Raw genomic sequence first — 26687 nt, 5'->3', positions numbered from 1 at the left:
GATTTTAGGTGAGGATTCTGGCTTTGTTCTGGTTCTTTTTTAGTGATCTGTGGTCACTCCTCATAGAAGTAGCAAAACTAGCAGTCTCTTCTTGTAATTTCATGTGTTTCTTGTTGCATGCTTTTCTGGCTGCATAGGGACTTTGGCCCAGCAGAACAGCTCCTGAAATGCCACAGTAGTTATAGCAGAGTTATAGTGGTCACTCAGAGTTCACCTGCTACCACTGCTTGTTTTTCATGCGACCTTGCAGTATTGTGGTAGAGAAAGTTCCTTTGCTAGGAGCAGCAGATCTTGATGTGAACAGGTTCTGGCATTAACTGGCACCTGAACAGAAGAAGCAGGCAGATTGAAAGGGAAAAACCTTTGACTAGCAACATATTAACAGAAGAATCTAAAAAGAAGGAAAGAAGTATTCCTATTTTGGGTTGCAATGTTTCATCTTTTCACAGCAGTCTAACCCATGTTTCTGTTATTTTTATTAGTATTTAAGGCTATCATCTAGTTGTGTAACTTCAGTGCTTCATTTATTGTACATTATCTGATTTTTTTCTCAAGGCAGGAATGTTAGTTTTCAGTTATTGCTCTTTATTTACGAGCTGATTCATCTTGGAGTGTTTCTTTTATAGAGCCATAGCCAATTTCATTCTGCTATAATTTTCTTTCATTCTTTATCATTTGTGCAGTGGCTTAATTAAATGTTGTCTCTGCCACTGGCCCAAATCCAGAGAGCAAATCTGTTCGTTGAGTGGCATTGTATGACCAGTTCCACAAACACAGCACCACAATTTGGCAAGTCAGGCAAGTCACCTTCCCTCTTTCTGCCAGTTACTTCCGTTTCGGTCATGAAGGGACTCTGCCAACATCAAGCCTGTTTTCTCTTTAATGAACTTCTGTTTTCAGTAGGTTTTCAAAAGGATTGATTTCTTTGTTGTTTACTTCTTTCTGTGATGACTTACAGTTTCTGGAGCTGATGCTTATTTTAAGCAAAAATGTTTGTATGGCAAAGAATGCCTCTGTCTGAGATACCGTAGCCATGGCTTGCTTTCTTCAGTGCATTTGGATGCCATTCTGCAGAGATTACTTTTGCTCTAAAATTTCATCCTGAAAGTAAACAAGGCTTTTTGGATTGGGGTAGGGAGGATCTTGAAGTGATTTATTCCTAGGACTGTAGTCTCGCTTAACTGGCTTTCGTAGCTTTTTTCCAAGGTCTGCAATTGTATCAGCAGCTTTCATCTCCTTTCCTTGTATCTCAAAGGTGAGAGGCTGGCCTTCAAGAGGGGCCTGGGAGCAGGATCCACTTCTGTACTTCAGCTGCTCTGTAGGGTTTGCTGTGGAGGTGAGCCCTGTGTACAAAGGAGGATTGTTTGCTGGGTGGAAAGGAAACTCCTCTGCAGAGCAGCCACTGCTTGGCTGCCTCTTCTGAAGTTCAGCAGGTCTCTTAGTTCATGTGATCCTTGTAAGGTAAACATCTCGATGCAGTTTGCCCACTCGTGAGCTTTTGTCCTTCTGGACATTTTATTGGAAACATTTCTCTCTTGAAATGTGAAAGATTTGCAAAGTTAGGCAGGATCTCTAAGCTACTGACCAGTTTGGTGAGAAATGTTGCCTCCATTGCAAATGTATTAGAAGCCAGATTTCATTTGTTCTTTGTCAAATCCAACTACTCTGTGAATAGGGAGTTGCTGTCTGCAGATCTCTGCAGACTCATGGGTGCAGATTTTAGGCTTACAAGGTGAATTTAGTTAACCTGCAAGCAATTTTTATTTTTTTGAAAGCTGTGTATGCAGCCTTGGAAGTGTGATGTTGGCACATAATTTCAGCTTTTGTGCCGATTAATTTGAGGTGTGAAGCTTTGGGAAAACAGTAGAGGAGAGAAGTCAGAGACTTCTCAGTGCAATTGTGGTCTCTTGTTTGATTTATGGGAGTGACTGTGCACGGCCTGGTCTGAAGAAGTGTGGCACCAGGCAAGAAATTGTTTTTTGTTTTGCTTGCCAAATACCTTTCTCTGTAGACACATCAAAGTAGTGGAGAGTATATGTCAGCATGGGGAGTACTTCTAGTTTATTTCAGAAGTGGGCATAGTATTTATTGGTCAGAAGTTATTTTTCTATGCCATTTGCAGATATTTTGGTCTTGCATCCCAGTGCTGGACTACAGGCAAGTTATGTCTGAGCTCAGTAATGCATTAAAGCAGGTGCTGCAAACCTAGCATGCAGACTTGTAAACATCTTGGTTTTTTTGTTGAAGCTCAAAATCCTGAGAGCTCTTCTGTTTCTCTCTCTGAATTGTTGTATTGTTTCCTCCTGTTTATGAGAACAATCTTCATTATTTCTCTCGTACTGTGGCTGGCATGAGTTCAGTTCCTAATTGATAGATTTCAACCTTGCAGTCAATGTCTTTGTTGGTAGCTCTATTGCAGCCAGGAAGCAACCAGATTCTTTTGGCCCCAAGAACTGGCTCTACTGGAACATGATTGAAGCACAGTTTGAAACAGCTGTTTATAGCTTGTCGCAACTTCATCCATGCTGGTTTTATTCTTTGGGTAAATATAAGGGACTCTGATCTCTGCTGGTCTCAAATCTGGCTTTCAAGATTCGCTTCAGTGGAGAAAGAACATTAAGCAACTTTCTTCATAACCCAAACAATGTAAAAATCATTGTGAGCTTAAATAACACCTTTTTCCCTTGAAAAGTGATGTAGTATAATGCTGTTTTGCTCTTTCTGTTTGAAAGAAATCTGTTGCTCACAGCAGCAGTCAGAATTATTATTCCCTCTGAAAGTCTGGGCTGTGGGATGTGTACTTAGAGAAAAGCTTTTCAAAAGCCAGTAACATGTATTTCTGATTATCTTATACTAGTGGGGAGCCTAAAATTTGGGTTTGCTCTAGGAATGTAAATGCCCTATTCTTCTAATCTTCCATTAGGACTAAACTGACAAAGTACCCACTCATTAAGTACATCTGCTCATTAAGGTAATGAAGTACCTACCTTGTCTTGAACTGATACCCAGGATAATACATTGTTAGCATGACTGCAGAACTGCAGTCTGTTTTTGTGGTTTTTTTTGTTTTTGTTTTTTTTTTTTTTTTTTTTGTTTTTTTTTTTTTTTTTGTTTTTGTTTTTTTTTTTTTTTTTTTCTGGTGCACTCCAGATTGCACCAGAATCTGGAGCTCAGTTCTGAGGGAACTGTGAGAGGAAGACATCTTGTTTCTAAGACTTAGTTCTTTAAAATAAACACTCATTCCAGCTTTTAAAGTTAAAGTGTTGGGTTTTTTAAGGAGCTCTAGCCATGAAGGTAGAAAAAGTTGTCTTACCCTGCCAATAGGTTGTCAAACCCTATTTGTCAAGCAAAATAAAAACCAATTTCTTGCCTGGTGCCATACTTCTTCAGACGAGGCAGTGCAAAATCACTCACATAAATCAAGGCTGCAAAGGGGCTGACTTTGCAACTCCCAGGAAAGCAAGATGCTGCTTGGAGAGGAGGGGAAAAACAGAACTTGAGTGAGTGTGATTTCCACATACTACACTCCCCCCTTCCTCTGCCCCACCTTCCAAATGTGAAATCTCTGTGCTCTAATATCTCTGAGTCCAGATAGAATCTCTAAGATAACATCAGAGTTTCTGGTGGCCTGAATGAAATTGACTGCTTGAGAATCCTAGAATGCAGCCTTTTATTCTACTCTATGTAGTCTTTAAATTTTTTTTGTAACCCTTGCAGCTAGAAGAAAACTCAGAAAATGATGGCATAATGCTCAAGCAGTAGCAATTTAAAGGAGCAATGTAAAGGAGGAGACAGGGGACCTGACTCAGGATAAGACTCAGTAGGCAGGACAAAAAAGGACAAAACAATGTGTTTTAACGTGGCTCTGCTCTCAAGCCTTCATTGGATACACATATGTGACTGGTTGTGTCAGCCTGTAGAGGGTGGAGGTGCAAACAGCTCTGTGTTAGGGACAGCAGGACAGTCTCTCTTAGCAGCATTGACCTGTTAAACTAGTTTTAAGCTGAAATGCTACCAAGTGTTTGTTACGATTATGTCCAGAGTCAACAGTGGTCACAGATGTGATGCTTTCCAGAACACACGTTCTCTTGCTTGTGCTGGTATAGTGCAGGGTGGTTTTTGCAAGCAGTCCTTGCTGTTAATATCAACATAATCATTGCCTCAAGCTTTGCCTTAAGCACTGGGCTTGAGACAATAGTACTGTGGGCCCAAAAAGTGGGAACTTGGGTGTTACTGGCTCGGGAGTCTGAAGCAGGAGATCACTAACTTCTTGAAGGCATCTCACTGCAGTAGAGTCCTGTTTGATAGAATATAAAAGCATGGTCTCAAAAGCATCTTATTTTCAGGGTGACCAGAAGTAGAATGACCTTAAAAGCTCCCTGGCAATCCTTTTGCCTGACTTTGCTAGAAAACTTTGAAAGCCTGAAGCTTTTTCATGTTGCTGCTTTAGTGATTAATTAGGTCATCACTTTGTGTGTTAATTACAGTGACATTTTTCTTCTCATTAATTGGATTATGGAAAGTTTTTGAGTCTGTGTGGGATGGGAAGTAATGCAACCTTTGTGGCCAAGGGAAGGATGATTTCAAACTTTAGAACATTGAATTTCAGTGGTGGCTTTGGGTAGTGTAAAAAAAATACTGCAATCCACTATACAAAATGTGTCTGGTAAGTGCTTTGAAGGCAGGATAAATGCCTTTTATTCTAAACACACGTGATGTTGCACACATTTTGGATGAGGAATTTTAAACTGCATTCTTCTGCTGGAAGATTGTGTAGTTGTGTATTGTTTTAATTAATGTAAAACTCTTGCTGCTGACAGAGGGGTGTGAATATGATATACTTCATATAATGTCCTTCATGGTGTATCACAAAGACTTTACAGAGAGGTCATTAAGCAAAGCAGTGTACATGAATGAAGGCCAGTTGCTTTTGCTTACAATTTTTTCTAATTATTTATTGTTCTCCTTGTAATTTTGCAACACTGTTTGCTTTGAAATCTGAGCTTTACATAAATTTTTTATGATGTTTGAGATGAGCTTGTCTGGGGCAGACATTTCCTTGTAAACTTAGAAAGCAATAGGTCTGCCATACGTTGTTCTTGATTCCTTGGTTTGAAAGCTGTGGTTACTTTGAGGTTAAGCCCACGTGTGATATGTTGAGCCTTGCTGAGGGAGCAGACTGTACTACCTATTTTTCTTCCTTGTTTGGTGACTTTTACTCTTAGCATGAGCTAATGTCAGAAATGAAGAGTCCCAGAACAAGGGTGTCCAGGATCTGATGTTTGACTGGGAAATAAAGTTAGTCAGATTGCAATAAAGGAGGCTCTTCTCAGAATGAGTGATCCCAAACTGCACCAAGTAGCTCAGTACAATCTCCATCCTTGGGACTTGTTCATACTTTGCCTGAACATAGCTGTGAGTTAACTGGCCCAGTGCTGGGTACAAAGTTGGACCATGCAACCTGCCAAGGTCCTTTTTAACCTAAGCCATTTGACTTTAGAAAGCAGTCTCTTCACTGCATGGTCAAATGGTAAAAGAAGCAAGAAAGCTTGTTTTCCTGGAGTGTCTTGTGCTCTGAGTTAACTCTGGACCTGTCTGCTAGATGTGCAGTGTAGGGCACTTACTTAAATCAGTAGGTGCTTGGCATCTATTTCCCTGAAAGATTTTTAAAGGGTAAAAACTAGAGAACTTGCTGTATGTGTTGTTGCAGATGCCCAGTATTGTCTGCTGTCTGTGATCTTACCATTAAATTGGATCCTGCTGATGAGATCCAGCTACACAACTCACTCATTTGTGAGGAGAAACTGTTCTCAGTGTGATTAATGCTGCGGTTGATGACAGGCATGGAAAGCACTGCTTTGAATAATGCCCATAATGGCACATTCCCCTGTGTGTGTGCATTTAAAGGAAGAGGCTATGCTTATATGGGATTGAGGGCATTTGAGAGGCAGCTAATGACAAGTGAAAATGATAGTTAGGTTGGATTAATTGTTAAATGAATTGTGCCTGCCCTTGCCGTCGTTTTAATGTGGTATTGGTCTTAGTATGATGTTATATAGCAGGAAGGCATCAGGGAACAATTCCATGCACTTGGGTTCAGGTCAGAGGAGTTTAAAGGCTTAGCCATAAGGAGTTTTTCTCTACTTTAGACATTTTTTTTGCGGTGCGGGGTCTTCTTCTTCACCCCTGGGAGTACAAAAATCCTTGTTTTGATTAATTTTGGTTTAATAAGTTTTTTCCCCATGCTTTTTTGATAGTGGAGTAAAGCAGTGTTTTCTCATAATCAGTTTAATATAAGCTTTGCATTAACTGTTTCTGGAATGAGATGACACTAACTGAACTTGGTCTAGACCATAGCTTAGGGATTTTTTTTCTTTTTTTTTTAAATTGTACTCTATCTCCAGGACTACATATTTAACTTTGATTTATCATGGGGCTGCTTTATATTCATGCCTTCAGTCTGAGTGCAGCATAAGGGAAATTAAGTTGGAAGAGGACTGAAAACAGCCAGCCATTGGTCTCACCCTGTCACTACTGTGAAGAAATTTGTCCTTTGAATTGATTTGGAGTGACAGCAGGGTAGGAAGGCATTGGCAGAAGTTGTATGTCTCTTGCAAGCTTTTGTTTATACATGGCCAGTAGCCTTATTTGAGTGAATTTTGTGTGCTTTCTAGATGAAATGTTATCACATATGTTTCAGTAAAATTTAGCAGTCCCTGATAAGACTTAACTGTACTGAGTGTTCTTAGGGCCCTTTTCTCTGCTCACACTTTTTTATTTTTAAAGTATTTGCTGTGTTTGGAGATGAATCAGTTTGGGCCAAGGGCACTTGGAGGATGTGTGCTTTGATTGCTTTCAGCCTGCTAATCTTCATGATCAGTCAGGCAGAAGAAAAATAATGCCGTCTACACAGGAAGATAGGCTTTCTGTTAAGTATTTTCCTTTCCTAGGAAGAGAGGAGGCCTTCAAATTCATCTTATAGAAAGATAAACTTGGATGGGGACAGGAATCATTATTTCCTTCCGAAGGACTCTTGGCTCATGCTTTGTCCAATCCAGCAAAGAGAAAACTAGTGGATACTGCTAATGTAGTGGAAAACAGAAGTGATGTAGAACAGCTTCTGAAGCTGAAGGGTAGTTTGTAATGGGAACAAATGGATAGGGAGGGAGTGTCAGGAATAAATAAAAGTTGGAAATGAAAGGTGTTCTAAAATTAAAAGCACTGAAAGTCTGGGGCATTCCTGTAATCAGTTAGAGTGAGGCAATCTAAACAAGGAAGGATTATTTTGAAGCTGAGAATATGAGAGGATGGGGAGAGCCAGAGCCCTATATTTGCACCAGGGGGAACCCAGGTGAAAGATGTCTGCAGAGGTTCTCAGTGAGCAGGGAAGGTGGAGATTTTGTGGGTTTGATTTTTTTTTTTTTTTTTTTTTTTTTTTTTTTTTTTTTTTTTAATTCCCCTTCCCCCATCAGTAATGTTACCAGCTCCAGGGTGTTAGAGATGGATCAAATTGTGTTGGTCCATGGCTTAAGACATGATTCATGCAGTGGGATAGATACCACTGCAGGGTTTTCTACAGTATAAGGCCTGTAAAAACTCATACCTGCTCTTACATTGTATGTAGGTTATTTGCTTCCTTCAGTGATTGAGAACCTGTTAGTGTTAACAGGGTAGCCACTTCAGAAAGACTGATACCACACCCTCCTGTCAGTCAGGGATCACTTTTCCACTGAAGGAAGACAGTAAATGTCTTCAGTAAAATTCAGGGGCTGGCTAACAAATTGCAGTTTAGAATACATTACAGATGATGAATGTGATCTCCTTAAAGGGAAATCTGTTCATTTGACTTAGTGCTCTTACGATTAATTGCTTGCCAGATTAAATTGCTCCATAAAATGCATGCTACTTTATTCGATCTCTTCATGATGAGATTAGCTAGGCTATGCTGGTTCTTTGTATGTTAATTACAGTGGTATTTTCTTCCTCAATTTAATTATTAAATGGTTTAGCACAGCATGCTTTCTCCTAGCCTCAGGAAAGTTGTCTGTATTTTCCTTTTGACCACCATTCTATAATCACACTGCCCTTTCTCCAGAAATATTCTGGGTTCCTTTTTAGGAGTATCACACACTGTAGAGGATACATCCTGAGATTTTTCTGTTTTCTTTGGTGTTCTGCTGAAACACAGAAATGGTTCCAATCTTGCACAGGTTCATTATGTGGCAGTCTAGGATGAAGAATGAGGAAAGTTTGAAGTGGAGCTGTGGAGGCAAATTTCCAGGGTTGCTACACAAACAGGAATTTATCCAGATAAACTAAGCTTTCTGCTTTTGTTGAGAAGTGTAAAGCTCACTGAGTGGCCAGGATGTTTGCTTTTTGTCTCAGCTGGAAAATCAATACTACAGCAGTTCAGTATTCTGTGCTGTGGATGTTTCAGAGCAAATTTGGAAGGAAGGACAATATATGCTTTCCTTGTTCCTAGAGGACTTCTCTGTACTCAGTGACCATAACCAAGACAAGGTTTTCCTGAAAACCTGGGAAATGGAAACAGAAGAAGTTGAACAGCGCTAGAATTGTGGTGACAGCCTACAATTACTGAAGGAGGCCAGCAGTAAAAAAATTACGGAAAATGTAAGGAAAAATGAATTTTTCATTACCGGACTTGTCCCAGCCTTTAGGATATTCCTTCATACTCCCTTCCTTAGTCAGGGACCTGAGTACATGTGCAACTACCCCCCACATGCACACACAAAATAAACCCCTATTCTTTTGCAGTGCCAAGACTCGGATTTGCACATAACTGAATGTTCCCACAGTAGCGTTACAGAGGCTCTGTTGAAAAATTATCAATTTTCTTTATTTTTAAACTTTTAAAATTTTTATTCTGCTTTACCAATTTAGATAAAATATGTAATATGCAGCAATTAAATTGTTGTGGTGTTTAAAATCATTCCGATCTCTTGGTCTAAAATGGAGCTTCTCTCTTACCCAGCTGTAATAACTTTTTTTAAAAAATTGCTTCTCAGTTTAACCCCTCTCCCTCAGAAAATAGTGTATTATCTTCTATTAGAATTGATTCCCAAAGGCAAGGCCAATTTTTATATTTATTAGCCTAGTCTTTCATTTCCCATCTATCCAGAGCTTAGAAATTTCAAAAGGGTATAGGAGGACTAGGAAAGTTTCAGAAAGGGGCATCAAGAATGACTGAAGGCATGGAACCAGATGTGTTATGAAGAACATTTATATACCTGACAAGTCTTCAGACTGGAAGAGATGGCAGAGAATATATACAAGAGTTAGTAAAAATTACCAAATGTCAGAGAGAAGGTGAAGGGGAGCTGTTAGAAGAGGGTGCATCAGAAGATCAGATACGCTTGAACCAAAGAGATACTGCTTCATGCTATGCTTAGTTAAGCTGTGAAATGTCTAAAAAATTATGTGAATTTAAAGCAATGATTATACAAATTAATGGAACAGAATTTAATCATGGGTTGCTGGATCATACAGATGTCACCTCTGCTTCACATATTATCTTGAAGTGTATTTGGCTGGAAGTAAGGGCTCTTTTTGGGGTAGTATCATTTTGGTTTTGTCTACTTTTATACTGTTACCTGAGCTCCAAATTCTAGACAGTTTTGAAGTAGGGACACAGAGGCCTTTGCTACCTCAGCATGGCAATTTTAAATGTTTACATAAATTTTATCTGTCAGCATTTTCTCAGGAATAAGTTACTTGCTTCGAAGTCTGCTTAGCCAAGGGTAAATCAGCATGTCAGCATCCCCCTCCCACTGCTCTCAGGATGGAGATGTTGGGGTTTGCTTTCAGTCACACATCTGGTTATATACATGGTCTGTTCAGTCTGTCACTGCTTTCAAGTTGAGCAGGCTGAGTTCCCATGTTAGGGGTCTGTAAGTGTTTATTGCCAGGTGAAGGAGTCTCCTACCTACACTTTGACCCACACTCTCACTGTGGGCAGAAGAGGAGCCCTCCAAGCCTTTCTGTGGCTTGCTGCTGTTACTTGTGTGTGCACAGGAAATACTGTCTGGTCATTTAGAGGAGGGATATCTAAGGAAGAATATGAGCTGATCTCCTGTTTGACAGCCTTTTGGTCTTTTCTGGGAGTGGCAGAGAAGTGCATGATTTTCTGGAGCATGGGTGAAGACAAGAGTAGAATGAATAACCATGGAAGATTTTTCTTCCCTTATGATTATACTTCAGGATTTCAGTCATCGTCGCTATTCCTTTTTTCTCCAGAAAGAGCTCATGGAGAGCTGTCAGGATCATGTACTTATAAATTTCATGAAAGTAAAACCCGTGCTAGCTGAGCAAGACATGATTTTAATTAAGACTAACAGGATTTTTGTCTTTTTTTCTTCCTTGCTAGCCCCAAACCAAATATAAAGGTCTTCTAATTTCAGTAGCCTCTTGTTTGTCCGCTAAAAAAAGCTGAGTTGATGGAGCCTTTTGAGACTTCTTTGATTAAAAAAATTAAAAGTTAAAGGCCCTGTGGTTTTTAAAAATTTGCTTAAGGGGACAAATCCTTTTACTGCATCTGTAGAGCAAGGATTTGAGCAGGAATTTAATCAGGTTTTTTTCTGTTGCAGGTTACTGTTCTAAAGGAAGTTTGTGTTGGATAATTTATCATTCATTCCTTTTTCCTTCTGGCTACTGTAGATCCCAATGCACTGCTCTATAAATAGATGTATAAAAGGTTCTTTTGCTGACATCTCTGAAGACAACTTTCGATTTTGCTTAATCCAAAGGAAAAAAAAAACTAGAGTGAATTCTCAGTGCACAAGTTAGAGGAGTTAGGAAAAGAAAGGGATCAGGGTAATCTGATCTCTGCTGTAAGTGCCTCAAATAATGATCTGTTCTTTGTGATGAGTGTTTGTCTATGAAAACCAGCCAAGGTGAATTAAAGGAGCATTATCTGAAAGCAGGTGAAGCCACATATCCTAATGTTGTCCCCAAACTAGCTGTGTATGGAGGTGGGGAGGATTTTTCCCTTGCTGAGGAGCTAAGACCTTGTGGCTCCAGCTGGTTCTCCTGCCCAGTGCTGGTCTCACAGGCCAGTTCCACGTCCCTGCCTGTGCTCCCTACAACCAGCACCAGCACAGTGGAGGCTGAGAAGGGTGTCCTTCGGAGAACAGTGCTGACCTGTCTGAGTGCCAGCCTGAATTTGCTTCCCATCCATTTCTCCCAGTCCATGGTACCTCTTACAGGGAAAGCCATCTGTGTTACAGCATTTTTATCTTAGCTTGGGGAAGCAAATGAAACAAAACTATTGTGATGCTTGTGGACTGATGTTGTGAAGCAGTTCAAGTTGCCTACTGCATGCAAACCTGGTTGTGACTGTTTAGGCTCTAAATGATGCAGGTACAGTTCTCCTGGAAAGGCTGGGTGCTGAGGGTGTCTCCAATTCCTGACTTTCTAAACAAACCTTTCCTTCTGTGTTACCAGTTATTCAGTTGAAAGAGTTTGCTTGATGTGGAACAGTGCTGCTGTGGAACCCTACTAAGGCCCCATCTGCTAAGAGCTTGTATTGATTTGTGTCTTAGTTTATAAAAGCCTTCAATTCACCTTGTGTAAATGCCATAAATAATGCAGATGTACTAGATGAAATGTGCTGTGGGAACATCCGAGAAATCATTTTGATCTGGGTTGAATACAGCTAATCTAATCATGGTTTGGAGTTCTCAATAGCTGTGAAGCAAAAAGTGTATTGTCTTATTCTAGCTTAATGTATTAGTCAATACACATGGGCAGGAAGATAGGTATTTAAAAGTGGTAATCAACTTTAATGAAAACAAGAATTTTTAATGTTAAAATTTTACAAAACTTCAGCTGAAACTATTTGTAGATTATATATGTACACACACAGTGGAAGTATAGTCAAGTCCAGTCCTGCGCCTGTGATTTATCTGCATAATGCTAACATTTGTATGCCTCTGTCACAGGAGTGCAGTGCTTCAGAGGCTATATGTATATATATTAAATAAATCATTTTGCCCACTCATAGCAAATAGCCACTTTGTGCCAACAACATTGCAGAATGCATTTTAGTACATAGGGGACATTGATGAATATTTTGTCCTTTTGAAATTCCATGGGCTTTAGGGCACCAAAATATATTTCAGGTTGGACTAGGTCCAGGTGTGCATGAGAACTCCTTGGCAGTCTTGTAGAAAACATAGGGGAGTTTTAAAGGTGACCTCTATTTAGAAATTTAATTGTATTTTTCTTCTATTCAATTTTGTGTAAAGAAAGTAAAAAGGTAAAGGGATGTGGTATTTCTTAGCTTGTTCAGTTAGGAATATCCATCATATCAAGGCTGATTTTTCTTCAGAGTGGTCTGTGGGCATGGCATCTTGAGTTCTCTGCATTGGAGAGATCAGCTGATGTGCAGTGGTTCCTGTAGAAGAAAGAGAATGTATGCTCATTAATTGATTCTAAGAAATGTTTCCTTGGTAATTACCACAACTTCAGGATGAAGAATGTATCTAGGTACTATTAGCATTGTTAATTGAGAGGAAACATGGATGCAGCCCATTGTCAGAGCTGAGACTTGTCTTCCTGTCACTTTTCTGCACTTGATGGCCCCAAAACTGCTGATGTAATCAAACAGGACATTGCAGTCAACAGTGATAGGACAAGTCCAGAACTCATGAATTCTGCCTCAGATTGTTTATCAGCAAGCACTTGGTCTTGGCTAAAGCAGACAAACCATACAAACAGTTGTCCATTGGCAAAGAGTTTTTAGGAATTTGGGGTCATGTGTCAGCATTCATTGCTGAAGGAGTTCCAGGCGCCTAGAGGAACTTGGAGAGCTCTTGAATGTCAGTGCAGGGCAAGACTTCAGAACTCCTGGAGATTGCTGCTGGTGTGACTTGGCTCGATGTTGGTGCTCCAAGTATTATTTCCTGACAACTGTAGCTCACCTGCTCAACTGGAAAGCTCACAAAAGTAGACAGAAGTAGTATTTAAGAACCTTTGTGTGTCAGTTTTATATCAGAGATTACTGAGGTTCTAGGGACACGTGGAACTCACAGTGTTTCTTTTGGAGCTAGTAGTGGGCATCAGTGACAATGCTGGAGATGCCAAATGTGACAAAGCACTTGTCGTGGAGCATCTCTAGAAGACAAGGAGGGTGACTTTCTTAGGTGATAAGCATGAAAACAGTGCCAAATTTTTCAGTGATCAGAAGGGACGTAAGAATTTCTTATGAATGTTGCAAGTTACTGGAAGACTGGCAGAAGGGTAAATCATGAAGCAGATGAAGTGTGTGATCTGAATTGCTTTTTAACCTATGAGGCAGTTATTGAAATGCATTTCTTGAAAAAGTAAGTGCCAGTTTGCAAAAAGGAAGTGTATCTTGAAAAGCAGTGTTTCAAGAAGCATAGACTGACAGCTTTACTCTAGGACTTCTGTGAAACATTCAGCTAAAGAGGTTTATTTAACCCTAGAAATATTAACAAGAGACAAAAAGTGATTTTATGAGTGTATATATTTTGCAATTTTTTCTGGTGTCTGTTTCAAAAAGGATATTGAATAATTGGAGAAAGGACAGAGAAGCCCCAGTTATGAGAAACTAGTGAGAATGCTTTCAAGATTTCAGTATCATAATCTCTTTAAAACAAAACCTGTGGGATGCTCTTTAAAGTGTTCAAGCATCTTTGATGAGATAAAATACCAAAACAGAAAAGGAAAAGAAAAGGCTAGACACGGAAACCAAATTGCAGCTACAGATTATATAACCATTTCTTAATAGGTAGTTAATCACTGTAGTAAATGACTGAAAGGTTTTCTCCTCCTGTTCCTGTCTGAATAGAATACCTTGGTGAAAGGTGCTCTAGCTAGCTTCTGACATGAGAGTAATGGTGTAAGGGTAATGTTGAAAAATGTGGTATACAGAAGTTCAGATAAGCTGATCTACTAACTTGTAGTGTCATGTATCAGGCAGATTGGATCAAAGGTATCATTTTGCATTTCTCCTCCAGGACATCAGTCATAGGCAAACTGAAATTCATCCATGAAGTAATTAAACAGAAGAGCAACCCTGAGAATTATTTTGAAACATTTTTTTCTCTTAAGACCACAAGACAGAGGTAAGATTTAAGGAGATGTCAGTAGGCCACAGCTTTTCATTTTTCTGCAGTTTGCAGTCACCATGATGGCTGTGCGGAGAGAGTAGGGCCCAGGATGAAGTACTTGGGCTGCAAGGAAGTGTGGAGAAATTGTTCACAAGCTTAACTCCAAGCAAAATTATTACATCTGTAATTTACATTTTCAGTAGTACGTTTCAATTTTTTTAGGGGAGAATGAATTTTTCCCATTGTGTTCCAGAATGGGAAAGAGTTTTGTACTCACTTGTAACAGCAAAAGAAAGCTAGAGTGCTTCAGAGAGCCCTTAAAAATAAGGTTTTACTGAATGAATTTTGCTCAGTTTTCCATGTTAAGTCTTGGAATTAATGGACAGGAGCAGTAAATCATGCTTGGGTCTTCAAACCCAAGGAAGGGTTAAATATGCTGATTATTTCAGCAAAGTCTCTCTTTTTTTTAAAGTGCATACACATAGAGTAAGCTGAAGTGTTGGTGTTGTTGAGCACTGTGATCTTGAGGATGCCAAGACACCCTTTGGCACAAGAGGACCTTGTTTATCAACTTCGGGGTCTGAAGCCTGGCACCTGGAAGGGGCCCCCTATATCCATGTATCCAGATACTCTGCAATTGGAACACGACTGACAGTCCCATAGCAATTCTTTGTGTGTAAAAGTAGGGCGGGAACTGAATCCTAATGATGCCCACCACCAGGAGAAAGGAAACTGCTGAACTGTGCCACAGTGAATTGTGAATCCCAGCTCCTGCCAGAGCTGGAAGAGAGCTCGACCTCCAGCAGCTGTCTGACTGCAGTTTTCCTGGAATGGTTAAAAATACTTAAAAGTGATGGTGTGATTGATGATATGTTAAAAACCATTAAAGGAAACAGGAAAAGCAGTCAATACTTGATGCAGATCTACTGCTGGGTCATGAAGAGCTGCTCTGAGGGAAGGTGTAAAAAAGCCCAGGACAATCTGCTCTGGAGCTTTTAGTAGCTGCCCCAGCATGTAACTGCAAAGAATCTGCAAGGACTGCAAGTCTGTCTTCGCTCTTTTCATGCCACCCCCTAATTCTGCGTGCTGTATAATGGCAGAGATGTTTTGGGGCACCAAATCAAACTCTCAGGTTTGCCATTGCTATTCAGGAGGTTAAGCACTCTGTTTACTCCTGCTCTCCTGCGCCACTTGCACTGAGGCACAAGGTTCTTTGTTTCTCTGCTGGCACTCCCTGTTCATCACTATGCAGAATGAAACTTACAAGTGGCCTGAATATTAATTTTTCAGACTTTCTGAGAACTGTGGAAAGTAAAGGTCGGGGAAAATATATTGGCTTCTATTAAGGCAGAATGATGAACACGCTGAACAGTGAACAGGCATGCCAGCCTGTAATACACCCAAACTTGGGCCTGCTACCAGCACCTCTGGCCTCCTGCCAGGAGCCTGGCAGCAACTTGTACAGAGCAGTTGCACATCTCCTCTGAATGCAGGGATGTGTCTGAAGGCTTAGAGATCCATAGATCTTGAGATGAGAGTCCTGCTGTGTGGCAAGAGGACTCCTGCTAGAAAGGGAGGTGAACCATTAGTCCTTGGTAGGTCTGTTTTGTGTATATGTTCAGTGTGCAAGGAAATACTCTGTGCTGGAGCCAGTGGGTTTATTTTAGAGATTGCTTGGAAAGAACTTGGATGTAACCATTTTCTGGTGTACAGCTGAAATCAAAACACTTTTCAATATTTGCCAATTCTTATTTTGAAATATCACCTCACTTTTTAAAATAGCTGGATGCTTTCAACAGGCAGGTTTGTCACTTACCCAAAACCTTGTATTTCAAAATGGAATTGAAATCTTGATTTTTGTCCAAAGTTTTGAATCAAGTCAATTTATGGACAAATATGGAAGGAAAAAAAAAAAAAAAGCCCTTCTAAATTTTGTTCACCTTTCTTGTTGAACTATTTTGCAGCTTGACTGTGAATCATCCAAGTACAGTTCTGCCCTTTAGATAGCATTCATGGTTTTGTTTTATTTGTTTGGGTTTATATCCTTTTTTGCTTTCCATATCTGTTTTTTTTTCCAGGAAGAGGTTTATACAGTTTTAGGTTTCTTGAATAATGAGCATGCTGCCAAGCCTTGGCTCTTGCAAACTGCTAAGTGCTGTTGCTCATTAGCATCAAATGCCACAGCCCATGTCACTTTGCTCTGTTGCTCAGGGAGTGCATGCTGGCTGTTGTATTGGGTTTGTGTGGCAAGGGTTTGGTGGGGGGGACTTCAGGGGTGGCTTATCTGAGAAGCTGCCAGAAGCTTCCCCTGTGTCCCATGGAGCCAGTGCCAGCCAGCTCCGAGGTGGATCCGCTGCTGGCCAAGGCTGAGCCCATCAGTGACGGTGGTAGCGCTTCTGAGATAACTTAATTAAGAAGGCAAAAAGTGACCCCATGGGAAGTCCTTTCTGGAGCAGACTCCTGGAATGACCTGTGGTGCCATGGAGAGAGGAGCCCACGCTGGAGCAGGCTTATTGGCAGGATCCTGCAGAAGGGACCCGTGCTGGAGCTGCCTGTTCCTGAAGGACTGCACTTTGCGAAGGGACCCACATCAGTGCAGTTCATGAAGAACTGCAGCCTGTGGGAAGGACTCACGTTGGAGAAGTTCCTGGAGAACTGCCTCCCATTGGATGGACCCACACTGGAACAGGGGAAGAGTGTGAGGATTCTCATTACCCGTCCCTGATTTCATTGGCAATGAATTAAACTAACTTCCCCAAGCTGAGTCTGTTTTGCCAATGTTGGTAGCTGGTGAGTAATCTCTCCCTGTCCTTATATCAACTCATAACCTTGTCATTATATATTCTCTCACCTGTTCAGCTGAGAAGGAAAAAGAGTATCTTTGGGGGCATCTGACATCTAGCCAGGGCTAACCCACTGTGACTGTTAAAGCAGCAATTAATTGCTTTGATACTGAATGGGTTCTGTAATCATCTGACCTGTTATTTAAAATAATAATTAAAGTTCTCTAATGACTTGCATGATTTAATTCTTTCAGGAGTCTTGCAACAGATGAGAAAATTTTGCCATGCAAGCTAACTTATATTAGCTGGAGAGCTGCTGGCAAAGAATGCTTTTTAAATACAGTCAGGAGAAAGATGTCTTAAGCAAGAGCAGTGTGGGTGAAGGGAAACAGGGTTTGGTAGGTGAACAGTGAGCAAGCCTGATTGCTTTCTGTTGCTCTAACACATTTTTTGCTGCAAATTGGACTAGAGTTTTTGGAGCAAGATTTTTACAGGATTTTACCCGGCAGTAAATGCTGTATCAGTCAGGCTGGAGCAGTGTTGGATCTGGGTTAAGTTGTCAGAAATTTCTAAGTGTGTGCCTATCAATAGTAAGTAATTATGCATATGCTCAGAAGGAATGCTAGCCAAGGGAAAGAAGACATGCAAATTTTTTTCGTCTCTAAATGTGGTGGAATCTGCAGTATCACAAAAGCATGCAGTAATCACTGACAGTATAAAACTTCGTAGTAGTGACCTGTATATGTGCTGAATGCCTTTTTTTTAAGATATGCCTGTTCCTCCATGTTTTCTAAAATGCTTAAATTGGGCAGCTTTCCCTTCATGGCATATGACAGCACTCCTATCTCAAATTCTAGTGCTGGGCTGATTTTGCTAATGCTGGTTCACAACACCAGAGAAAATATTCTGGCCCCTTGCCTGCAGACAGAAGAGTGGTGAGATGGGACAGGAGTAGGAATCAGCCTGCTGCACACCAGAGGAGTGTTGTCTTCAGTCTTTGAATGGAAGAGCTAAAAGGAATTGAGGAAAAATGAAATAGCTGTCAGGTAGTTAACACTGCATTTTTGACAACGCAAAACGACAAGTCAGGATTTCAACAGCCTTTTAATGCTTAGATTTTGTTGTTCACTACAGCAATTCTGAATCACATAGAGCTCAGAGAAATGAATGCAACCAAGTGCGGTAATTTCCTTTTTGGTATTAATTATTTTTCAAAAAACTGCAACACGTGGCTTTTTTCATTAAGTTTGGGGTTTTTTTCCTTGCAGTTTCACTTGATTGTGGATAACATTTATTTGTGTGGCCCCAGTTGTGGTTGCTGAATTGGGAAGTTGTGTGGTCTTCCTCAACTGCCGTCTGCTAACCTTTTCAGCACTAAATGAATACATGAATGCTTTGTGTTTCAAAAAGAAAAAAGAAAGGAGGGGATAAAACACAGACTGTGTTGCACAACTCAGAGGTTGACTCAAAGCCTGGAATATTGAATTAGAACTGTTGGTGTAAGACTTGTGCAGCTTAAGCTTCACAAAGAAACTGGCGTGAGCTATCTAAAACTATTGCCCTGGTTAGAACTAATGTACCTCCCTGGTGTGTAGTTGTGTATTAGCAATTATAATGAAAAAGCAGAGGCAAACCTTTAGCTCTCCTTCTATAGAGAGAAGTCCAGGGCTCCTTCCTTAGGTCTTTCAGATCCTCTGTCCACCTGTATTATGTTACGTGTAACTGGTTAAAAATCATGTGGCCTTTTTTTGCATTATGTTTTTTGTAAGAGCCTTGAAAAACACTTAAATTCTAAAGCAGGAAAGATATATCAGTAGCAGAACACTGTAGGAGTTGGGCTTTTTGTTTGACTTGATGGATGGGAAAACATCAGCAGTTACTTGAAAATGTTTGGTGTGCTGCTGTTTCTAAGACTGGAGAACCATACTTCACTTTTGAAATAGAAAACGTGCTTCACTGGCCTTGCTTTTGCTAACACCCATACAAAGAACAGAGCAGAAAAAACCGTATGTCTAAATGACAAACCCAAAGCTTTGATGGAGAGGTGAGCATGTATAGATATGTCAGGGATGATAGTAGGTGATTTGAAAAGAAACTGAATTTCTCTACTTCTGTGACATGGGAAAGTCTGTTCTCAAAGATCTACACTTCAACGGCTGCTTCAGCTGAATGGGTTTTGTCAACATCTGCCTGAAATCCACTGCAGGATAAGGATGGGTAAAATAAAAGCAAAACCCAGAAAACCCCAACACGCTCGAAGTGATTCTGCAAACCCTTGGTGCGGCAGATAATTGAAAAAAAGTTGCCCCTTGTCCTCTGGGCTGTGATGAGTTGACTCCCAATCCTCCTGTGGTCCTGAATGGGCAGTCTGTGGGCACAGGTGAGTTAATCTGTGGCATTTTACTCTGCAGATACAATGGATTTACAGCCTGCTTGTTGCCAGTAACTCAGTTGATAACTTAATCAATGTCAATAAATCACTTGCTTCTGATCATCAGCTCTTAGTGAGAGTAGAGATCTCAGTAGTGTAGATCTTTGTGAGATGTGTGGATATTGGGATGAGGTGGACTAGGCTTTCAGGGAGATGGGTCAGGTTAAAGCAATTAAATGGGGAAGAAGATGGGTATACATGAAATACAGCAAAGGAGATGAGATGAAGCTTTCCACTGGTCCATTAACCAGGTGCCCTATCTCAGGAAAACAGAATCTTAATCAACTACAGGTCCTCCAGTCTTTCAGACATGAAATAAATATCCTAAAAAGAGTACCATTCATTCCGCTGTAATTCATTCAGGTGTTTGACTCTAGCTTTCCTTGGCATTGAAAACCAACTTCACCTTGTCCCAGGTGATGTGTGGTGATGTCTTTCTTGAGGATGTGGTATTCACTTGGGGTGTGTCTGGGGGTGTCAACAGAATCCATGCTCCAGTCTTGGTCCTGGATTTTGGAAGGATCTGAATTCCACTAGGCATTTTTCAACAAATGTGATTCTCATTTGCACCTGTCTGACAGGAAAAACATTGTGAGGTTTGCAGCATCTTGTATTTTCAGAGGATTGGATTGTAAATAATGGGTTTTGGTTGGCATGGTAGTTGGTAGTGTCTCAAAGGCTGATATTGTGAACCCTGATTTACGTGGCTGTGCAGGTACAGCCATAGCTGACACTTGGTGTAATTAAGTTAATTAAATACCGTTGTGGGACTCATCTTAATTTCCTTTGCAAAGTAGGTTTGACTGTAGCTGATTCTTGCTTAGACAGTGTTCCTTCCCCTCCTCTCTCTGTAATTTAATATCCAACTACTTCACGACTCAATTGCATTATTCTAACCCTTTACTTACTCAGTACAGACAAATGCTGATGCTTCAGGGCCTTCCTTTCCCTCTGGGACTTCTGTTGCAGGCACAGGTTTTACTCTGAGTCAGTAAAATAAGGTTGTGCTCCATGACCTAAAGAGAGAGATTTGTCTTGCTGCCACAGCCTGCAAACAGGGTGTTCAGGACCTCATGGAATACCTGCAGCTCACACCTGACAAAATGAGGTAATAAGAGTCGTTTCCAGTGCACTCTAGATAATACAGGGTTGATGGCAAGTTTTCACTAAGTTAATTAAACCAGCAGCCTACTCAGAGCCTTTGTCAGAGAGCTTTAAAAGGTCCCAGTGGGATGGCTTATAAACTTTTCTAAATCTCACTCTTAGCTTGATGTGTTTGGAAGCTGGTGTGTGCATCCATACGGTATTCTGTGCTAGATGTGGTATCCAGTAAGCCAGGCTTTCCTCAAAGTTAAACATCCTGTGATTAAATACTGATGAAGATACTAAAAGGAAGTTTAAAACCTTCAGGTTTAGATTCTGTTTGAGGTTTTGTGATGTGTCTTGTGTCTCAGGAGGCTTGGATGGCATCCTGTAACCTGAATTACGAAGCAGTAGCTAGATACTGACCCACTTAAAGCACTTGCAGAGAATAAATATTTGCCATAATGCTTTATTTCAGGTCCTAACCAGAGAAGGTGGCCATGCAAACATGTATGGTAAACTACTGTCAAATGTGCTTTGTTTTCCCCTTGTTTTGTTTTGTTTTTTTCCTCACCTTCTGGATGAATTGTTCCTTCATACCTTACTGTTTGTTTTAGAGAGCAGGTTACCTTGTACATGGGAGTTAAAAGCTGGTGTAGCTGAAGGGCTGTATTTGATGTTAAAGCAGTGTTCTGTAACCCTTTTCACTGCTCTACACCTACCAGCTGTAGGAGACTGTCATGCTTTTTGCATCACAGAATGCTTGGATACTGAAAGAACCACAGCCTGTTTGGCCTGTGGATTGTACTTGTTTAGTGCAGCTGAAGAACTTTGGACAAAGGAGTGTATATAATGTAAAAAAACTGGGAAATAAGTGCTGCAGAAAAGGTTGTTAAGGCTTAGAAAAACTTACTTCCATATTAATATTGGTTGTTTTGGCTCTGTGCAGATATTAAGCCAGCACCACAGCCTGGCAGGAAGCAGTAGGTACTTTTTAAATGCATTTATTAAGGGACTTTCAAAGAAGAATTTCTCATATTAAAAGTCAGATGAATCTTCAGAATTGGTAGCACAGATGTGTAAGAAGCACAGACATTGTGCCTAAAATCCAGTATGCTGACATAAATCATGGCTGGCTCTCACACCTGGGAGTTGCTAGACCGAGCTGCAGGTTTTAGTGCTGGTGGCCTGAGCACAGAGTTTCTCTATTCCATCACACAGCTCCAGCTCTGTTTGTAGTCAGAAGTGAGCAGGTATAGTTAACTGCTGCTCTCTGGAATTGAGGTGTACTGAAGGGTTGGCTTTTTAATGTCTTTACTTTGGTAAACGTAAACTCTTGCCACACTCTCACCATTACTAGCCAGCTGTTTTGTAGTAGTGAAATGTGCCATAAAATATGTCATTTGATCTCTCATAAATTACATGTTTGAGATGAGAAATGTATTTGTTATCAAGTGATAGCTTTGTTGTCGAACAGTCAATTACAGATTGGGAGATGAGCAGGAGCACAGATCAGTCTGGTGTCCTGTGTTTCAATAGATATTTTCACTCTCTGTGCCTAGGTAATATTTTTTGTCATTCATACCACTTAAACTATCAGTGCCACTGATTATGTATACCTAAGAATTCTGATGCTTACTTATTGAGAAAAGATAACAGAAATGCTTCTTAGATTAGTTTCCAGTGATGGACTGGCTGCATGAAAAAAGGTGTGTGGATAGATGCCTGAAATTGTAGTCTCAAGTGAGGTTGTGCAGCTGTTCCAAAAGATGACTTAACTGCTCACCCATGAGGATTTCCTTAGTTAAGAAGACAAATGGAAGTTAAGTGAGGTATTTCATTTGCTTGACCTAAATTTATAGACATGGGCTGTAAAAAGAGAAATTCAGCATATCCTGTAGCTGTGGTGATACCAGGTTAGTATCCAGCATACAGCAAAGTGTCAAGCTGCACTGTGTAGGTGCCTGGTGGTTCAGAAAGCACATCTGCTTCTGCCCTTGCAGAATGGAGCTTGGTGGGACCATGCTGAGAAATGTGAGAAGCTCAGTTGCTGTGTGTGCACTCTTTCGTCCCCTCCTTATTACATAAATAGACCATGTATCTCCTTCTGCCATGGAACCTGTCATTGTGATCAATAGTTTTCAGGATGGCAGAATTGAACAGGTGTAGCAGTTGCTTCTCCTCTGAAATTGCTGCAGTGCTGACTCGGATATTTTCAGTGAGCTGTAAAGCAAGTGCTTTTGACTAAAATATCCTTTTGTCTTGTATTCTTCCCTGCAGTTTATTATTGTGTCTGGAAGATGCCTCCCACTGTGAGCTGTGGACTTTCAGCTTAATGTCAGTACTCATTAAATTGTAGGAGCAAAAGAAATTTAACTGGAGTTAAACCACAGTAGAAGGAAGAATTTGGTGCACAGTTCCAGGGAGTTTGCTTGCTTTTAATTGCTGCAGACAGCTTAGGTATGTAGGTATGTGTACTTCATAGCAATGCTTCATGGACATGTGTTAAAATAATCTAAACCCTCTCACCTCCTGCCAGGTGGGGTACATATGGAGCAACTCAATCTAATTGTTGCAGGCATGGAACAGATGGGGTTTTATTGTCTGGAGTTTTGGGAGTGCCTATGAAAGCAATGTCAGCAAGATCCTTGCCCCAAACAGCACTTGCTGAGACAGCTTGCTGCAGGAAGGTTGGCTTGGAAGCTTTGCGTAAGTCTTCAGCAGCCATGGTTGTGATGGCATGTATGGGAGAAAATGAGAGAGGCTTTGTGTTCATTTTGATGTCTGTATTGTGTGTAATTTACTTGCTGCCTTGTGCTTGAGCAGTTTCCAGCATACCACATAGTAGAGCACTGAATCTTACCACCTTGGTTAAAACACTTTGTGGAAGTGATTGCTCTTATTTTCATTTCATAAAGGAGAAACTAAGATGTATGGGAGGGAGAGGGAACTGCTGTGGCAAATCACAGAGAAACTTATGATTACTTACTATAATTATGAAAATTATGATTACTTATATATGGTTACTTATGATTCCTGTTCCTGAACAACAACTACTTCATCTCAGGCTTCCTTTTTGTAGTAAAGCAGTTTTGTGGAGTATGATGAAAGACAGCTATGCCCTTTCCTGCTTGCCTATTCCTAGCCCTCATAATGGATGAAGCTTAGTGTGTGCTGGAGTGTTTGTCCATCTCAGATGGTGCCAGTTGTCATTGCAGAGGGTGAGTGAGCTGGCTGGCTTTGCCATGCATTCAGGTTTACTCAGTGGAGACTGAGATGCATTCCCTGCTGCCCAGTGCGCTGTGCTGGCATGAGCAGATGAGAAGATGAATGTCTGCAGTGAGTATAAAGTCACCCTTGATTTCCTGTGAAGGGGTGAATACCAGCCAAGAGCTGCTGCTTTTCTGTTCCACTCTAGTGCAATGTAGGAAGAAGTGAACTTGTGGTGTTACTTCTATTGTACAAGAAATGTTTGGGAATCCACAAGAATACTTTGTCAGGTACTGTGTGCTGGACCTGTGAAGTAGGTGCAAAGGCCAGGTTCATGCAGCAAATGATGGCTCAGCATTTCCATGTCTATTATAAGCTTTGCAGCCTTTCTGTTCTTCCCTTAGCCTACTTTCAGCACCTCCACAGTGCTTTACTTTGTTGCTCAGGATAAGAGGACAGTGTTGTCTTATGGGACTCTGGAATGTAGCTGCTGTCAGGCAAGAGTGGGTATTAGACAGCTCATCTGCAATAAGTTGATGGGGAGAGTCTGGAGGTCAGAGAAAACGTGCTGAAGAAATGCTGCCTGCCTGAGCATAGTGATTTTGCTTTCCCTGCACATTGGACCCAGACCAGCTCATTGTGAGGTTAAGGAGGGTGAGGTGCCTTCCTTACCATGGCGGGTCACCTGGGCAGGAAGATCCTGTTAACTGTGGGCACAGTACCTTCGTGTTGCTGGTGCCTTTCACTTCTCACACTTGATGTTACAACTAGTGGCAGATTACAAAGTGGCAGATTAAATTAAAGAATTAATTAAACCTTTTCTTTCCACACATGCTACATATTAAGTTTTCATAGGAGCTCTTTCCAGTCAGCAGACTTTGTGTCTTCAGAAGTTCTTTTACTCTGGGCCTCTCTGCCAGGCAACACTGGTTGTTTCTCTTTATCGAGGAGTAACTCTAGGCAGTTTTTAAAGACTATAAACCTAAGTTTTTTAATGTTACTGTCTGGAGAGCTACTGCAGCCACTGCAGAAGCAAGTCCTGTTGCAGTGAACACATTAAGGGTAGGGGAATGCAGCTTACCTGGGGGGATTCCTTCTCTCACCATAGCTCTGTGTGAGAGCTACAGTGTCATGCCCCTATTTGAGGAACAAAAAACCAGTAAGGCCCGCATGGAGATTCTTCTGCTTCTCACCTTGCAGCATATGTGTTTCTGAGGGAGAAAGGGCAAGTAACAGTCACTTCAGGACTGGCCAATTTCTGCAGCCTCAAGAATAGCCACAGTAGAAACTTTCCACCAGTTGGAGCTTTCCAGTTTGCAGACGACAGACTGCCCTGGGATCAGTTGCTCTTTCTCTGATCCTCTCTGTTCTGCAGTTTTTCACCTCTGTGTATCTTGATCCTATCTGCCCTTCTATCTCCTTTTTCCTATCTCTACTTCTTCCTTCAGTATTCTTTCTGTGTTTCTTCTATCCATGGTTTATCTCAAACTGAATTGTTTTGTGACGCTTAGTCAGGAGCAGCACTGTTACATATTCTGTTGCCAATGAGCTTTTCTGTGCTTTCCCTGTTCTCTTGCATTTGAGATCCTTAGCCCCTGGGACAGAGGCTTTTCCACCACTCTGGATTGGTACAATACCTGTTACAGTGGGACCTGCTTTTACTGTCTAATAACAAGATTGATACAGCTAGTACAAATAAATGATTCATCTGTACTTTGAGGTTTCTAAATCAGGGTGATCTTTCCTGCAGTTATTCTCTTCTTCATGAAGAATTAAAAGAATGCAATAAATATACAATAAATGCAAACATACATAAATTCAAGTGTCCTAGGTTGTTCATGCTGAGAAATATGCAGGTTCATTCATATGTGTCTGTACATGTTTCTGGCACATGGTGTGTCGGTAGCTTGAAGAGCTGCATGAAGAAGTGATCTGAGATGTGTATTTTTTGGAGACCACTGTATGCCTTGTGTATTTACTGGGAGATCAACATCTCTCCCCAGGAGACTGAGGAATAAAGAATGTGGAGATGGCTTGTGATCTGCCTTAGAGCACTAAGCATTAACCTCAAGACAAGACACTGGGAGTCAGTTTTTTAATTCCTGAGCCTTCTGCTTATTCAGTATCTTTCCTTTGTCCAGTGACAGCCTCCTCTTGTCAGTTCACTGCTGAACTGTGGATCTGTCAGAGGAGGCAGTGTTGCTGAAGTGACATCTCTCAGTCCCTGGAGAATTGTGTCCCACAGGTGCTGTGAAATTTGTGTGACACATGGCAGCCAGCCCCACCGAGGGACTTGGCAGTGTGGAAACGTGGAAGTGCATGTACTGTGGAAGGCTGTGTGGGAGCTGCAGCATTTTATCTTTCAGTTGACACTTCACCATTTCCTTGCTTTACAAATGTGTTGAAGATGTTCATGCTTCATGAATACCAAACACAACAGTTTTCTTTTTTCCCCTCCATGATCAATATGAAGATCTCAGTAGAACACATAATCACAAATCTTTTCTAAGTGCTTTAACTGCTCCCTTCCCCCCTCCTCAAAGCGACTGCTGGTATGGCAGTAATTGAGGCAAGCACAGTGTAAAAATAAATCATTGCCAAGAATCAGCTGTTATTTGCTGGTGTGGGAACTAATGGTGGCAGAACCACTGGTTCTTTTGTCAATAACACTGTGTTTCAAAGTTCTGGTCTCCCATTTTCTCCAGGATCAAATTGAAGAGGCATCTCTGCAAAGTGAATTCCAGCTGTTAATCAGTGAATATCCCAGGAGGCCAGTTGCTAAAAACATGCCACAGGGACAAGATATATTTTGAGAGATGGAAGAATAGCAGAGGTGTATGAGAGTAGCTGTTGCAGAAAGGTGCTTTTTGGCCTGGATAGCAATGGAATTTCATAGCAGATGAGTGGGAAGGAGCTGCTGCACTATGTGCAAAGCCTGGCCCTGGTGGGTATCTTGGGCAGTACAAACCTGGCTACAGAGAGCCAGGATTCAATCCAAGCTCTTCATGGTTCTCTGCCCCAGGCTGCCTGTGGGTTCAGGAAAACAGCTCTGCATATGGTCAGGTTGGGGAGGAATTCTGCACAGTTAAA

At 41.0% G+C, this 26687-nt stretch overlaps 1 protein-coding gene across 4 annotated transcripts in view; it reads left to right on the top strand.

Annotated features, from left to right (window-relative positions):
- ARMH3 (armadillo like helical domain containing 3) overlaps positions 1-26687 on the top strand; it is a 123538-nt gene that overhangs the window by 60334 nt on the left and 36517 nt on the right. For 3 of the 4 annotated variants that reach the window (XM_053948560.1, XM_053948559.1, XM_053948561.1), the window contains exon 24: positions 13998-14105. The exons of the other annotated variant lie outside the window; for it this stretch is intronic. In XM_053948560.1, the coding sequence (XP_053804535.1) occupies positions 13998-14105 (108 nt within the window). The remainder of the gene's footprint in view (positions 1-13997; positions 14106-26687) is intronic. 4 annotated transcript variants of the gene reach the window in all.

The sequence above is a fragment of the Vidua chalybeata genome, chromosome 8, assembly GCF_026979565.1.
Source record: "Vidua chalybeata isolate OUT-0048 chromosome 8, bVidCha1 merged haplotype, whole genome shotgun sequence".
In the NCBI taxonomy this organism is placed as follows: domain Eukaryota; kingdom Metazoa; phylum Chordata; class Aves; order Passeriformes; family Viduidae; genus Vidua; species Vidua chalybeata.
Note: the sequence above shows the minus strand (reverse complement) of the source record. Positions and strands in the feature narration are given on the sequence as shown.